This window comes from Barbus barbus (genome assembly GCF_936440315.1).
Source record: "Barbus barbus genome assembly, chromosome: 50".
Taxonomy (NCBI): domain Eukaryota; kingdom Metazoa; phylum Chordata; class Actinopteri; order Cypriniformes; family Cyprinidae; genus Barbus; species Barbus barbus.
In genome coordinates, this window is record NC_136728.1 from 17,246,092 (window position 1) to 17,262,676 (window position 16,585).

At 37.8% G+C, this 16,585-nt stretch overlaps 1 protein-coding gene across 1 annotated transcript in view; it reads left to right on the forward strand.

Annotated features, from left to right (window-relative positions):
- Positions 1-96: 96 nt before the first annotated feature.
- The window catches only part of LOC306867928 (unconventional myosin-Va-like), a gene marked incomplete at its 5' end in the record, with an annotated part of 18,031 nt that continues 1,542 nt past the window's right edge, over positions 97-16,585 (forward strand). Inside the window, 39 exons of the mRNA XM_079413881.1 lie at positions 97-123; positions 804-914; positions 1,553-1,724; positions 2,411-2,555; positions 2,679-2,835; positions 2,957-3,100; positions 3,271-3,352; positions 3,551-3,658; positions 4,188-4,294; positions 4,394-4,659; positions 4,746-4,827; positions 4,925-5,065; positions 5,147-5,272; positions 5,364-5,447; positions 5,824-5,958; positions 6,853-6,950; positions 7,028-7,114; positions 7,399-7,507; positions 7,784-7,995; positions 8,126-8,282; positions 8,755-8,994; positions 9,080-9,274; positions 9,781-9,874; positions 10,144-10,292; positions 10,389-10,502; positions 10,580-10,717; positions 10,799-10,855; positions 10,956-11,180; positions 11,630-11,667; positions 11,783-11,863; positions 12,506-12,704; positions 12,782-12,875; positions 13,091-13,228; positions 13,411-13,565; positions 13,726-13,812; positions 15,272-15,422; positions 15,507-15,780; positions 16,307-16,481; positions 16,569-16,585. The exon at positions 16,569-16,585 is cut by the window's right edge and continues 64 nt beyond it. Of these exons, the coding sequence (XP_079270007.1) occupies positions 97-123; positions 804-914; positions 1,553-1,724; positions 2,411-2,555; positions 2,679-2,835; positions 2,957-3,100; positions 3,271-3,352; positions 3,551-3,658; positions 4,188-4,294; positions 4,394-4,659; positions 4,746-4,827; positions 4,925-5,065; positions 5,147-5,272; positions 5,364-5,447; positions 5,824-5,958; positions 6,853-6,950; positions 7,028-7,114; positions 7,399-7,507; positions 7,784-7,995; positions 8,126-8,282; positions 8,755-8,994; positions 9,080-9,274; positions 9,781-9,874; positions 10,144-10,292; positions 10,389-10,502; positions 10,580-10,717; positions 10,799-10,855; positions 10,956-11,180; positions 11,630-11,667; positions 11,783-11,863; positions 12,506-12,704; positions 12,782-12,875; positions 13,091-13,228; positions 13,411-13,565; positions 13,726-13,812; positions 15,272-15,422; positions 15,507-15,780; positions 16,307-16,481; positions 16,569-16,585 (5,171 nt within the window). The remainder of the gene's footprint in view (positions 124-803; positions 915-1,552; positions 1,725-2,410; positions 2,556-2,678; positions 2,836-2,956; positions 3,101-3,270; positions 3,353-3,550; positions 3,659-4,187; positions 4,295-4,393; positions 4,660-4,745; positions 4,828-4,924; positions 5,066-5,146; positions 5,273-5,363; positions 5,448-5,823; positions 5,959-6,852; positions 6,951-7,027; positions 7,115-7,398; positions 7,508-7,783; positions 7,996-8,125; positions 8,283-8,754; positions 8,995-9,079; positions 9,275-9,780; positions 9,875-10,143; positions 10,293-10,388; positions 10,503-10,579; positions 10,718-10,798; positions 10,856-10,955; positions 11,181-11,629; positions 11,668-11,782; positions 11,864-12,505; positions 12,705-12,781; positions 12,876-13,090; positions 13,229-13,410; positions 13,566-13,725; positions 13,813-15,271; positions 15,423-15,506; positions 15,781-16,306; positions 16,482-16,568) is intronic.

Consider the following 16,585-nt stretch of genomic DNA (forward strand, 5'->3'; position numbering starts at 1 on the left):
CCAGCCAACAAGAGATTGCAGAAACTTTGGCGTTTCTCAATGTCTGTTTTCTGAGTTGTGATGTTTCGGGAGTAACGGGAGTCCAGGCAGAGCCCAATGGCAGCGCCGCAGCTTTACTCGAAGGTATGAGTGTTTAAACCCCGCTACTTTCTCATCTGAGCAGCGGAAACATGTGCAACATTGTACCATTTTATAACACCTTTTTACAGCACTGTGGGAACTTTAAAAAGGCTAATAGAGTTGATTAGAATATATTTTAGTTTAATTATCAAACATTCCACGGACAGTATTCAAACAAACAAATAATACATTTTAAAATATGAATGCATTGTTGAAAGAAAAACATGCTTGATTAAAGTTGGGGGGAAATAACTTTGATCTAGTTTGCATCTGTTATTCGAGGTAAATTAGACCATTTTATAATATTAAATCTAGAAATAATATTTAATTGGTTTAAACTGTGATAAAGCGATCAGATAAAGCAATATAGACGCTTCATCGAAGTTGAAAGAAAAGCAAAAATAAACATATAAATATAGTTGCAGCTCTAATTTTAGATAAGTTATACATTTTCATAATATTAAACCTAAAAGTAATATGTTATTCTTGTTTTAAATATGAATGCATCGATAAAACAATCACGTTTGATTGATAAAAAAAATGAAAACCAAAAATATTGTAATAAAATAATAAAATGCTGTATTAATTTGATTATTTATATGCATTAAACCATTTTATATGTGCTTCGAATTGCATTTAAAAAATAATGCTACTCATTGTAACTTGATACTGATTGCTTGCAGTTTGCTCGAGTCTGGATCCCAGACACCACAGAGGTGTGGAGATCAGCAGAGCTCACCAAAGACTACAAGCCCGGAGACACTGTCCTACATCTCCAGCTGGAGGATGAGTCGGTGAGAGTATCAAAGTTTTTCACTTAACTGTTTTGTAATCGGTTAAGATCCAGTTTACCCATCCAACATGGGTATGAAGGGAAAACATGACATACATTTGACCAGGTCAGGTGGTTTAAAGCTTTTGAGGACTGCTTGAGTCAGCACTGAGTCAAGTTTGAGGCACAGTTGAGTCAGACTGGGTGGAAAAAATAATGGGTGTGGAATTCCAATTCCAGCATATTTCTGCACCCATTGCGGTTCCCTCTGTGTTTTTTTTTCACTGGTAAAAACTGGTGTAACATTTAACTGGTGTGCAGTTACTAGGCCAAAGACGAATATCTGTAGTTTAGCTTGTGGTTTTCCTGACGTAAATGTATCTCCTGCAAGTGTGTCAGTGATACACAAAGCTTTTTGCATGTTTTACCCACAACATAAGCTGCGTGTGTACATCTGATGAATTAGCTTGTTTTACATTAAAGGAGTATTCTGGGTTTAACAAAAGTTAATGAACCGCTTGTAGACAGTAGAGCTCATGGCAGGAAAAACAAACACATAAATGCATATACTGTGGAAGTTTATAGGACAAGGCAATAGACTCAGTTTAAGAGCATTTTTAACTCTAGTAGCTTCAGCTGAACTCTAGCATCCTTTCGCAGGAATTTGAGTACAAGTTGGACCCAAAGAGTGGTGTTCTGCCTCATCTTTGTAACCCGGACATCCTTGTGGGCGAGAACGACCTCACGGCTCTCAGTTACCTCCATGAACCGGCCGTTCTGCACAACCTCCGGGTCCGATTCACAGACTCCAAACTCATCTACACCTACTGCGGTAATCAAAATGTTGTTTTTGACATTGCTTATTAGATATATTAACCTCATAGCTCAGACTTTTCTATTCACTTTAATGTCAGGATGAAAGCAGTATGAGTCTGTTCAATCTGTAGTCTGTTAGTTACTTATTATTTTTTATTTAATTGCAATTTGTAATGTTATGTAATTCAGATTAATGAATTGAATGAATTTTGTTATTTTATGTAATCTGATTTCAATATTTCACTTTTATTATTATTATTTTTATTTCTGAGCATTGATCTGCATTGACTTTTCTATTCAGTTCAGTGCCATTATGAAAACAAGTCTGTTTCTGTTTGATATATATATTTTCTGTTAGTTTCATATTTTAAGTTGAATTTATTTAATTGAATTGTAAATTACTTAATTAAATTGCATATTTTATTTTATTTTTCTGAGCATTGACTTGTAGACTTTGGAACTCCCATGTGCAGCAGATATTACTAGTGAATATGAATCATAAAATATGGCCTAGCAGAGCTTGTCATATGTACTGCACAGCTCATTAGACTTTGAGTTATGGACTCCTGTTCTTAGATTAGACCGTTTTGCATGCAGTATGCAAACTTTATAAAAAGTCTGAAAACGCGTTGTAATTCAGTCTGACCTTTAACCCAGAAGTTTTAAAAATCTAATAATTTATTTGTTTTAAAATAAAAATAGGAATCATCCTGGTTGCCATCAATCCATATGAAAGTCTTTCAATATATGGATCAGATATCATCAATGCCTACAGTGGGCAGAACATGGGTGATATTGACCCTCATATATTTGCCGTGTCAGAGGAGGCCTATAAACAGATGGCCAGGTATGTGCACACAGCTTTTAGCAAAAGTAAGAGATTCAAACAATAATGCTGTGTGAGTGTATATAAAAAAATGTCCATAATTTATGGCAATTACAATGCAATTTCTCCTTTTCCTCCTGTAAGAGACGAGAAAAATCAGTCCATCATTGTGAGCGGGGAATCTGGTGCAGGGAAGACCGTTTCTGCTAAATATGCCATGCGTTACTTCGCCACAGTCAGCGGCTCCTCTGCTGAGTCCAGCGTGGAGGAGAAAGTGCTGGCGTCCAGCCCCATCATGGAGGTATGATTGCATTTAGCTACCTGTCTTTAACTAGCTAGCTTCTGCAAACCTGTAAAACTCCCAAACAGATCTAGATCTCTTCCAAGAAACTTCTCATACTGAGGTTTTCATCTGTGTGTAGGCTATAGGAAACGCCAAGACAACGAGAAACGACAACAGCAGTCGCTTTGGGAAGTACATTGAGATTGGATTTGACAGGAAACACCACATCATTGGAGCCAACATGAGGACGTACCTTCTGGAAAAGTCTAGAGTGGTGTTTCAGGTCTTTGCTCATTCGTCTCTACTACATACTTATTTAAAGAGTTTGAAAGAGTCACCATTGATTTCAGTAATATAAAACAGTAGCTTTAACATCAAATAAATATAAAATCTGATATATTCATGTGGAAATATCACTTGACTTACACTAAAGTGCTCAGTTTCCTGTTTTAGGCATGTGAGGAGAGAAACTATCACATCTTCTATCAGCTCTGTGCTTGTGCCCATTTACCTGAATTTGAACCTCTCAAGTTAGGTATGATACCCACTCTGCATTGTGTTTATAATTAAGTCTTCCTTTAGCATCTTCATTACTAAGCATCTTATAATGGGTTATAGATGTTATTGTAGGCTTTAAATCAACTGACAGCTGATATTTCGTAATAAGTAAATCTATTCACCACTTCCCCTCAGGGTGGACTCCTTTTCTTCAGTAACCAGTCTTTCTCTTAAGGTAGCGCTGATGACTTTCCCTACACTAACCAAGGCAGAAGCCCTATCATCGAGGGAGTGAATGATCTGAAGGAGATGGAAGCCACAAGGAAAGCCTTTTCACTGCTGGGTATGAATATCCTACCTTTCCATGTTCCCATGAGGTGTTTTGTACTCCATGGTCCTATATGTCCTTCTTTTATTGTCTTAACTAACTATCAGAATGATGAAGGGGTAACATAATTTATTTTATTTTATTTTGCATTTTATTAATGGTGTTGTATTACGTTTATTTTATTATTTAAACTTATTTTTATAGTTTTTTTCTTTTCTTTATTTAATTATTATTTTTTTTAATATTTATTTTATTCTATTTTATTTTATTTCATTTATTTTTCATTATTTTTGTATTAATTTTTATTTTTCTTATAATTAATTTATCATATTTTATCCTTATTACCTATCCGTGAGTAGACTGACCAGGTTTCTGAATATCCAGTAGCAATAGTTAATGTGTAAAAATGGATGAAATTAAATTATATTTTCATAGTACATAAAGCTCTTTTATCTAATGACATAAACACTTTTAATGCTTCTTCACATACTCTTAGTGTAGTCGTACAACCACAAACGTGCCAGTTTCTGCTGATTGATTCCAGGAATTACTGAGGCACACCAAATGGGTTTATTCCAAATCCTGTCAGCCATTCTTCATCTGGGGAATGTGGAGGTGAAGGAGAGAGGATCATCTAGTTGTTGCACCTCTGTAAGTCGCATTGAGTACGCAAGAATGTATGGTTTCTTTAATAAGCATTTTGCATGTTCATACATCGATTCCACACTATGTTGTCCGCACTGTGTCCAGGATGAAAGCGGCCACCTGGCAGTGTTTTGTGACCTCACTGAGGTGTCATACGAGTCCATGGCTCACTGGCTGTGCCATAAAAAACTCAAGACCGCCACAGAAACTCTAAACAAGCCTGTTACCCAATTGGAGGCCATAAACGGCCGTGACGCTCTTGCAAAACACATTTACGCCAAGCTCTTCTCATGGATCGTCGGCCAGGTCAACAAGGCCCTGAGCACTTCCTCCAAACCGCACTCTTTCATCGGTGTCCTAGACATCTATGGGTGGGTGAGGTGCTATTATTTCATCTTCATTTTTTATTGATGAACAAATACAGTTGCAGGAAAATGAGGTGAACTGTTGTGCCCAGGTTTGAGACGTTCGAGGTGAACAGCTTCGAGCAGTTCTGCATCAACTACGCCAACGAGAAGCTCCAGCAGCAGTTTAACATGGTCAGCATTTTCAAACATGTGTCAGCTGCTCCAGAATTCACAAAATTATCAGTCATGTCCAAGCACATCCCGACTCACAGAAAGCATTTCCCTCCAGCACGTGTTCAAACTGGAGCAGGAGGAGTACATGAAGGAGCAGATACCATGGACGCTCATCGATTTCTACGACAACCAGCCGTGCATCAACCTGATCGAGGCCAAGATGGGCTTGTTAGATCTTTTAGATGAAGAATGCACTGTAAAAACCATTATTAAACCATAAATATAAGCAATTTTTTTGTGATTATCTTCTTAAATTCCTTTGATTTGATGCTTTCAGATGCCAAAAGGTTCAGATGAATCATGGGCGCAAAAGCTGTACAACACTCACCTAAAGAAAAGCTCTCACTTTGAGAAGCCGCGCATGTCTAACAAAGCCTTCATCATACTGCACTTTGCAGACAAGGTACATGGAGGAAAAGTATACATTTATTATGTGGTCATACAGGAATTCCTAAGACTCCATCCCATTTTATCTCTCTTGATTTCTGTTTTAGGTTGAATACCAGTGTGATGGATTTCTGGATAAAAATAAAGACACAGTCAATGAAGAACAAATTAATGTGCTGAAGGCCAGTAAGGTGTGTTCACCTCAGCATAGCTCACTAACATTTTTCTGGCACAGAAATACAGCGTCCTGTGTTCTGCACAGTCGAAATAAGAACCAGGAACGTGTTTGAGCTTGCGAAATGTTATTCTCTACTCCCTCACTCAGTGACTCAAAAATAGAGTTATGATTCAACGCATCTTGAGTTAAGTATTGCCACCTGCTGTTCGGTTCATGAACATCTTGGATTCTTAGAGAGGATTTTTGCTCTGGTGGGTTGCAACCCAAAACATGGATTGGTCATGGATTACTGTTAAATGCAAGTAACCAGTTGAGAACCACTGGTCTAGAGTGTAATTGGCACAAGTAGCATATCGCTCTGTTATAAAGGCTCTCTTGTTTTCTCACAGTTTGCCTTACTGGTTGAGCTCTTCCAGGATGAGGAAACACCTGCAGCTCCGAGCACCACAGCACCATCTGGTCGTGCCAAGGTTGGACGGTCCACCCAGTCTTTTAGGGAGCACAAGAAATCGGTTGGACTGCAGGTTAGAGTTGACCAACAAAGCCAAGATCCATCACTGTAATTCATTCTCCTCTGAACTGTTGATACAGTAAGGCTCTGAAAATAAAACCCTATTTATTTCCATTAATTGATTATACCAATAACCATAAACCTTTTAAGACAGACTGACTGTGAGGTCAGATGTTATATTAAAAAAACAACAATAAAACGGCTGAATAGTGAAATATATTCAAATATTTGGGTGAGATTTTAAAAAAACAACAACTTCTGTTTCACATAAATGCTGTTCTTTTGAACTTTCTATTCATGAAAGAATCCTGAAGAAATGTATCACTGTTTTCTACCTTGATAATAAGAAATGTCTATTGAGCACCAAACCAGCATATTAAATTACATCTTAAAATTACATCCTAAAAGAAAAATTATGTTTAATAATACAGTTTTACAATATTACTGTGTTTACTGTATTTTTGATCAAATAAACATGCACCCTTGATGAGCATAAGAGACTTGTTTGACGAAAAAACACTTACTGGCTCCAAACTTTCTAAAGGATTTTTTTTTTTATTTGTTCTTAAAGTCAATGATAATAAATTTGCAGTTTTATCGTTTCAGTGTATTTGATTCCGTTATATCATTAGCAATGCATTATCGAATTGTAGTTCATTGTCTCACTCTTGATTGTCTTGTACCTTTTTTGTACCCCAATTTTCATATGCTAAATTTCATATATATTCTTCTATAAATCATGGAGAACATGAATGGGAAAAATGCTTCCATAACCAAGGCTGCTGAAAATATGGAAAAGTGGGCGGTCGCTGCTGTGCTCTATTAAAACAGATATTATCCACCCAGATTTTTTTCACAGAAAATCACAGTGTTGTTTGTCTGATGCTTTTATTCCTCCCGTTTTAAGTTCCGGAACTCTCTGCACCTGCTTATGGACACACTGAACGCCACCACCCCACACTATGTGCGCTGCATCAAACCAAACGACGTTAAAGCCCCCTTCATGTCAGTAAGCCGAGTTCAGAGATAATCCACCATTATGTAATATGGGTCACTATAGTGTCTTCTCTTTCTGTCTGTAGGATGGACCCCCACCGAGCCGTTCAGCAGCTCAGAGCGTGTGGAGTCCTCGAGACTATTCGCATCTCAGCCGCAGGCTTCCCTTCCAGGTGCTAATTCAATAACTCTCCTGTCTTCCCAGTGTCCCTTCCGCTTAGAATCTGATTGGCTGTGACAAATTCAAAGGAACCAATCAGATGTGATTAACTCAAAAGAACCAATCAAAAATTTTTGAACTGGTGATCTTACAACAGAATACATTAATCTTATTCATTCAAGTTTAAAACTACTTTAGATTTGCAAAAAAAAATAGTTCTGATAACCCAGCTCTAAATGCCTTAGCTGATTTGGAATCTGTTTGTATTTTAATACATCTTTGCCTCCCTCTGGTCAGGTGGACTTATCAAGAGTTCTTCAGCCGCTACCGTGTTCTAATGAGGCAGAAAGAAATCCTCTCAGACAGGAAGTTGACCTGCCAGAGTGTTCTAGAACGACTTGTGCAGGTATCGCACTTCTCTTTGTAAACATAAGCAGACGTTTTTGTACTTTCTCTAAACAAAGAGCATGTGTCCTGCAAAAAATAACTACCTGGTTAAAAATAACTAGACTGGTTTAAGATGGTCTAAGCTGGTTTAAGCTTATCTCTCAATCAAAAAGTGCCCAAAACCCCTCAAAACCAGCTAAAAGACCAGCAATGACCATGCTCAGACACCTACAAACCAGTTTAGGTTGGTTTAAGATTTTAAACAGTCTAATGCTACTTTGTCCCCCCTCTGCAGAACAAAGATAAATACCAGTTTGGAAAAACAAAGATCTTCTTCCGGGCTGGACAGGTGGCTTACCTGGAAAAGCTGAGGGCTGACAAACTCCGTACGGCCTGCATCCACATCCAAAAAACCATCCGGTGCTGGCTCGCCCGCAAGAAATACCTGCGTATTCGCCAAGCGGCCATTACCTTGCAGAGATGCACAAGAGGACACCAGGCTCGATGGTTGGTCATGCTCATGTAGTTTGTAGATTTACATTTTTGTGAAATGAGCCAAGTGTAAACTGAGAGGATTTGTAAGTCAGTTACAGGTTGGAAACTAAACTAACAATGTGTTTTATCTCCCCTCGTTTAGCTTGTACAAGACACTGAGAAGAACACGGGCCGCAGTGATCTTCCAGAAGTACACACGCATGTGGGCAGCCAGGAGAGAGTTTCTGCGACAGAAAGCAGCAGCGGTTCTCATTCAGAGGTTACTGCGTGGCTATACAGCCAGACTGGAGTACAAACGGGTACGTTTGTAAGGTTTTTGTTGGTATAACAGAGCAGTTAATTATCTTGGCTTGTAATTACAAATTTAAAAATGTGCAAGAGGCAAAAAAAAATTGGTTTTCAGGAATGAGTAACAGTTATTTCTTAACATAGAGAAAATTCTTCACTACATTTATATAATTGTAGATACAAATTTGGCTTTTTTGTCACTGAAGTTTTCTTCAATTTGAAACTGCCAAAAATTAGTTTAATTTTGGTTTTATGAAATTTCTAGCTCAAAAACTTACATGAAATAACCTTATTTATAACCAGTACCATTTTAGTATGTCTGCCCATGATTCACTAATCAAGTTCTCCCTACACTTTTCACCGTTTCAGTCGGGAATATGTCACATTACAGTAGTAGAATGGGTTGTGTGTGAATGCTGTTTCATGTTGGATTGGGGATGAAAGCAACTTTAATAGAGCTTGTCATCTTGTGTTCTTTTACAGTTGGTGTGTGAGCGCAAGGCTTTACTGATCCAGCGCTGGGTGCGTGGCTTCCTGGCCCGCTGGCGTTTCCGTCGCATCAAGCGGGCTGTGGTGTATCTGCAGTGTTGTGTGCGCAGGATGCTGGCCCGTCGAGAGCTCAAGAAACTCAAAATTGAAGCCAGATCGGTCGAGTACTACAAGAAGCTCAACTTCGGCATGGAGAACAAGATCATGCAGCTGCAGAGGAAACTGGATGAGCAGGTATCTTCTTCTTTTATCTTCATCTGTTTTGATATCTAGGGAGGAATCCGTGTTTGAATTACAGAATGTTTGAATGTATCATTAGCACAAGGACAACCGAGAGCTTTCCGAGCAAATTAGACAAATGGAGAGCCACAGTGCCACGGAGTTGGAGAAGTTGCACCTGCAGCTCAAGACTCTTCAAGAGGCAGAAGAGGAGACCCGTCACCGTGGAGACCTGGTGACATCATTACAGGAGGAGCTGGAATTGGTCCGTCAGGAGCTGGAGAAGAACAAAGAGGTTTTATTTATTTGTTTTTTTTTTTAAAGAGGTTTTATTTTTTATTTATTCTCAAAATTTATATATTTTTTCTTAATTATTTACTTAGAATAGTATAGAATTGTAATATCATAATTTATTGACCAAAAAAACCCCTCTTTTATATATAAATATGTATATGTATATACATGTATGTATATGTGTATATATATGTAAATAAGTAAATTTTATATATATATACACATGAGGGTTTTTTGGTCAATAAATGATGGTATAGAATTTTAATATCATAATTTATAGACCAAAAAAACCCTCTTATTTTTATATATATAGATATATAGATATATAAGATATAGATATATAGGTATAGATACTTCTACAACACTAAGTTTGTTACCCATATTCTAATCCAATGTTGGTGTCTTCTAAATACTGCTAAGCTTTAACAATTAGAGCAGTTTTAACAAAAGCAGATGTGTTGTAGATGAGAGAAACTCTGTGATCAATCATCTAACTGCTGTCTGCAGATGGTTGCTGAACTGAATGAGAAGAACTCACTGCTGAAGAGTGAGAAAGACGAGATGAACAGACTGATCCAGGAACAGGAGCAGCAGATAAAAGGTGGATTCACGCTGTTTTGACTTGGCTCAGGAAAGCTCCAACCTTTTAACTAGTAATACTATTGTGGTTGGTGAGGGCTTGGGCAAGAGTATCTGTATTCCTTGTGGAGGAAGTTACTCTTTAGCAGTCCTATTCATCTCACTGTTAGTTACTTGACCTGTGGATCTGTTTATCTGCCAAGTTTTTATATAGTGGTTATCAGTGTACGAAACTGGATTTACATACCAAGAAAGTCATGTAGCAGTTATCATCTGCATTGTCTTAAACAGAGAAGTCAGAGTTGGCCCATGAGGAGGTCACAGAGCACCTGCAAGCACAGCTGAATGAGGAACGCTTCCGTTACCAGAACCTTCTGACTGAGCATCTGAAGCTGGAGGAGCGCTACGCTGATCTGAGATCAGAAAAAGAGGTAGCTGTGGTAAGAAAACTGTTTACCTACCACTTTTCTAATACAATGGCATTTTCAAATTTTTAATATTGTAACATATTTTGTGTTACCAATCTCTCTAAAAAGGAGCTCTCTAAACCTGGTCATAACAGAGCCGACTCTGGCTACAGCAGTAACCAATCAGATAGCATCCACAGCTCTGTGCTCACAGGGTCAGAGGTCAGCTCAATGGAAAGAGAGGTCCGTTTCCAAAGGCTGTGTGACTCCCGAGTTTCTCCTAGATTTTCTGTTATGACGGTTGTTTTTGGTGTGTGTAGGATGCTGGGCAGATTGCAGCTGATGTGTCCCTGCTGCTGAAGCTGCAGAGGAGAGTCGCTGAGCTGGAGAAGGAGAAGATGGACCTGCAGGGTGAGATGGACATCAAAGAAGAGCAGCTACAACTGGAACAAAATAAAGTAAGGACCAAAACGGTTCCAAAAATGAAATTCTGTTATCGTGTACTGGAAATCATGCATGTTCTTTCTCTGTGTTTTCAGGAACTGGAAGATTGTCGGAAAGTGTTAGGGGCTGAGAGAGACTACGAGGCTCTGAAGGTACCACAACACACTATTTTTACACATTAAACTCTTGTCTTTTGTGTTTCATGCATTCAGAGAAAAATTTATGTGTGTGTGTTTTGTGATCTGCTCACAGCGTCAGGAGCTGGAGTCTGACAATAAGAAGCTGAAGAAAGATCTGCAGGAGCTCCGTCAGTCCCTCAGTAAGGGGTCGGGGTCAAAGGTGGCGTCCCCTGGAGGTCGGGCATATAATGTGATCCTCGAACAGCTCAACTCCACCACTGAAGAGCTTGAAATGCGAAAGGAGGAAGTGCTCATTTTGCGCTCTCAACTGGTCAACCACGAGGCGTTTAAATATAAGGTAGTGTACAAACTTTTTTCAGATTTTTGACATTCCATTTGTCTTAAGTCGCTGGGGTATATTTGTAGCAATAGCCAAAAATAAATTGTATGGGTCAAAATTATCCATTTTTCTTTTATGCCAAAAATCATTAGGGTATTAAGTAAAGATCATGTTCCATGAAGATATTTAGTGAATTTCTTACCATAAATATATCTCAGCCGAATTTTTGATTAGTAATATGCATAGCTAAGAACTTAATTTTGACCAATTTAAAGGTGATTTTCTCATTATTTTGATTTCTTTGCACCCTCAGATTCCAGATATTCAAATAGTTATATCTCGGCTAAATATTGTCCTATCATAACAAACCATACATCAATGGAAAGCTTATTTATTCAGCTTTCATATATTCAAATATAATTTATCACATTATTTGTAATTCATATATATGGACATTTCTTTTTCAGGAAACAGGAACTGAAGGAGATTCAGGTGACTCAAGCAGGTACAGCATCTTTTATATATCCGAACTTTGTATTTACAGTCATCATACCCATGTTCACGCTGTAACATGCTTACGTCAATATAATGGAAGTTACTCATGACTCTTTCTCTCTCAGATCTCCCACACTGGACCTTCATGAGCTCAATGAAGATGGAGAACTCTGGATGGCTTATGAGAGCCTGAAGAAAACTAACAGGTCAAATAAAATAGATTTAATGTACAAAGACACTCACTCACATACAGTAATTTGCACACACCATCCAAAACCTTTTTCTTTTTATTGGAAACGTCTTTGTTGGTAAACAAAGGGGCTGAATGCCCCCTTTAGGGAAAATAGCATGAATTGTGGTGATTTTTTTTTTTTTTTTACTTAATATTAATGAAAACACATAATTTGTGTAGAAGGAAACTGTAAAAATAAAAATAAAATAAAGATTAAGAAAATCATTTCATATGCACTAAAAGGGTTTAGTTCAGGGTTATCATCAACTAAAACAATAGAAAAACAGTAAGATAAATGTTAGCTGAAATAAAATAAGCTTTTATATATTTTACTTTGTCTGCTGTTTGCTGACATTTCTCATTTTCTTTTAGTTTAAGTACTAAAATAATTAAAAACAAAGCAAACTAAAATAAATTAAAACTTAGTGAAACTTATATAGACTAATAAAAATGACAAAAACACAACAAAATTATTAAAACTTTAATCAAAATTAAAATGAAAACTATAAGATCTAAAAATAAAATTGAATTCAAAATATTAACAAAAACTAATAGTATATCAGTGAAACTAAAATAATAGTGGCTTGTATCTAAATATCTTGGATGATATTCTCAGGATTCTAGAGTCTCAGCTGCAAACTCAGGGACAGTCCCACGAGAAGGAGGTGGAGGGTTTGAAGGCGGAGCTTCAACAGTTAAGGGCGGAGCTTGATCAGCAGCAGCAGATTCTGTCAGACAGCTTGGAGCTACCGCAAGATGCTCGAATACAAGCAAGCCTGCAGCACGAGATCAGTCGCCTCACGCAACAAAATATGGTAACAATGACAAATATACTTTGCAATATATCATAGTAAACATTATTCTGTATTAAGATGATTTCTGTAAATTCTAGGACCTCTTGGAGCAGATGGGGAAACAGGACAAAATGATCCGCAAACTAAAGAAACACCTGAAAATATACATTAAAAAGTTTGGGGAGGCTGAGGGTAATAATTTCTCATTTTAAATACAAAATATTAATACGATCATTCAAGTTAGGACACTGAATTCATCTTTATTTTTATCTTAAAAACTTTCAAAATGTGAGGTGTATGCTTTAAATTAATTCGTAGATGAATTGTCACATGACATTCTGTAGGAGTAGCATCCCAAGATTATTTTTATTTGGAAAGTATTAATAATATTTTGGTGGTGGCAGCAGGTGTTCATATCGAGCAGTCCTCTCCAGAGAACATGGCTGGTCGCACAGTCAGCATCGTTCGCAAAGAAAGGGATTTCCAGGGCATGCTGGAGTACAGGAGAGAAGATGAGAGCAAACTGTTCAAGATACTCATCACAGGTGATCTGAACAGCATTAATGTCATCAGAGACATTAAAAAATACAAATGTATATAGATACATACTTTTGCATTCACCAATTCTTAGATGAAAGGAAAATTGAACAAATGGACACTGAATTTCTTTGCTGTAGGCTGTAGCTTGTGTTCCATTGAAAAGAGTGATTTGGACATTCATCCACAGAGCTCAAACCCCGAGGTGTGGCGGTGAATCTGGTCCCAGGTCTGCCTGCTTACATTCTCTTCATGTGTCTGCGGCATGCCGACTACGCCAACGATGACCAGCGGGTCTCCACCCTGCTGAACTCTTCCATCTACACCATCAAGAACGTGCTGAAGGTGAGAGACTCTCTCGGTCAGGAAATGTTGGAATACAAAGTCACTGAGATAATAGTGAACCATCTTAATAGGAAAAATGTTGTCCAGATTATTTCAATTAAACATCTGGCAAAACATGCTGTGAACTTTCTGCAAGTAATATAATAACTTATCTTTGCAGAAACGTGGAGATTTTGAAACCATTTCCTTCTGGTTGGCAAACACCTGTCGCTTTTTACATTGCCTGAGGCAGTACAGTGGAGAGGAGGTAGGCTGTGTGCTGCGTTTCAAACCCTAGTGCTCTGCCTACATAGACAGCATTTTAGGAATCAGTATTGCACTCCTAGCATGAAGATTTTTCCATAAAAATTAGTAGCAGAAAAATGGCAGCAGCATTTATTAAATATCTCATCCTGACCAAACAAGTCCTTCACAAGAAATGCAATCCCAGAATGCATTGCGACAAATCAGTGTTTGTGTCAGTTACTGGTAAATTTCAGTTGAGTTATTTGAGATGCTAAATTAGAGGATTCTGATCAAAAAGATACTAAAACCTTTGTAAAACCTTTAGCTTTGTGAAGAAGCAAGCTGCACATGTTGAGAGTAGGAAGAAAGCTTTGGGACAGTGCCTCTGCATGTTTTTGTTATATTTTTAAAGGGGTCATATGACGTTGCTAAAAATAACATTATTTTGTGTATTTGTTGTAATGCAATGTGCTTATGCAGTTTAAGGTTAAAAAGACATTATTTTCCACATACTGTACGTTATTGTTGCTCCTCTATGCTCCGCCTTTCTGAAACGCGTTGATTTTTACAAAGCTCATCGTTCTGAGAAGCGACACGTGCTCTGATCGGTCAATCACAACGCACTAGATAGCTGGCCAAATACCTCAAGCGTGTGACGGAAATGTTACGCCCCTTACCGTATTGTGATGCCGTGTCCTAGCGCCGGCGACACAAAAACAATAAAACCCATTATAAATGAGGCATTTGTTGCATCCAGTGATAATTACTGATTATATTGACTTATACTGTCTTTTTACGCGTCATGTTGCATCGCACCGCGTAAACATTACCATGTCTGCATTTGTGATCGGAGAAACCACAAACAAGTGCTACTCTACACTGCTCAAAACTCACGTTTGAATAGTCAGTGGCAAATTCTTTAAATAAGAAAACTTACTTTCACATTGTGAGTCAGAAGCGTCAGACTGTCCTTACAAAGTTGGAATTGCCCCACTTTATAGAAATGCGCTGCACACACTCTAATATTTGGGTTGAACTGATCTGGAACAGTGTTATAAATACAACTTAACCACTGATTTCTAGTTGTGTCCTCTTTTGGAAGCCCAAACAACAGCGTTTCCAGGACATGGCGCCGGCAGCAGCAACAGTACTACAGCGAGAATAAATATTACACCCTCTTTCTTTGCATAAACATTTGGGCTGTGTTTTGCAAATCTTCCCACACAGTGACGTAGACATGTGGGGACGTGTTTGAATGAGCCGTTTTAGGGGGGCATGGTCGAGTCTTAACTTTTATAAAGAATATCTCTTTGGTTTTGAGACTTTAGTTTTTGCAACTTCAGGGATCTTCTCTATGCACAAACAGCTTGTAACACTCCAAAGAGAAAGGAAAACTTGAAATCGCATCATATGACCCCTTTAATTACTTACTGCTGTATGAATGCTAACCTATTATTTTATTTCTTCCTGACCTCTTTTAGGCGTACACAAAGCACAACACGCCTCAACAGAACAAACACTGTCTGACAAACTTTGACCTGTCAGAGTACCGGCAGGTTCTGAGTGATCTGGCTATTCAGATCTACCAGCAGCTCATCAGGGTCATAGAAAACATTTTACACCCCTTGATTGGTAACGCTGCATGCTATGATTAAAAATATTTTAATATTTTATATACACTCTCTGCTTGATCATTCCCTCTTTTCCTCATTCTAGCACCAGCCATGTTGGAGCAGGAGACCATTATGGGTGTGAAGCCCACAGGAATGAGGAAGCGTACTTCTAGTGTCCATGAGGAAAGCTCTCACTCGCTGGAGTCCATTCTGAAGCAGCTGGATGTGTTTTATTACACGCTGCTTCAGCACGGCAACGACACCGATCTGGTCCGACAGGTCATCAAACAGCAGTTCTACGTCATCTGCTCTGTCACACTCAACAACCTACTTCTCCACAAGGACATGTGCTCCTGGAGTAAAGGCCTGCAGATCAGGTACTGACCACTAGAGGCTATATATATTATTCATAATGTCTGTGCAGGTGAGTCATTTCTTAATGTTTTTAAATAGAGTAGTGTGGGTGAGAATTTTTTTATCATAATTTAGGGGAAAAAAAGATTCATACCATTTTATACCAGTAAATAAGCCTGTGTGTGTGGATGATTTAATTTTGTTTATCTAAAATAACTAAAACTTTTAAATAACTTTTTTTAAACTTCTAAAAATTATTTAAAAAATAATTCCATAAAATAGCATTTCTGTGGAGTGTTTTATTTTTGTACATATTTGTGTCATGTTTACTCTTTTTATACAAAATTATAATTTTGTATAAATATAAATGCAATTTTTTTAATATATATATATATATTTATTATAAATACAATTATATACATTTAAATTTTTATATATTATAAAAATTACAAATAATTCTATAAAATTTCTATAAATTCTTAAATTCATTTTTATAGATATACACATTGTATATACATTTTTTATTTATAATTGTTTTCTTCTTATAAGGTATAATGTATGTCAGTTGGAGGAGTGGCTGCTGGATAAAGATCTTCAGGGCAGTGGAGCGCGTGAGTCTCTGGAGCCTCTGATTCAGGCGGCTCAGCTTCTGCAGATCAAAAAGAAGAGCCAGGACGATGCAGAGGCCATCTGCACCATGTGCACGGCTCTTACCACCGAACAGGTGTGTGCATGTGCCACTGAATTGAGCTTGTTAAATAAAACCTTGAGTTCAGCTCTGAAGTTCTGTGTCTGTTTCTTTCTGGGACAGATTATGAAAATCCTCAG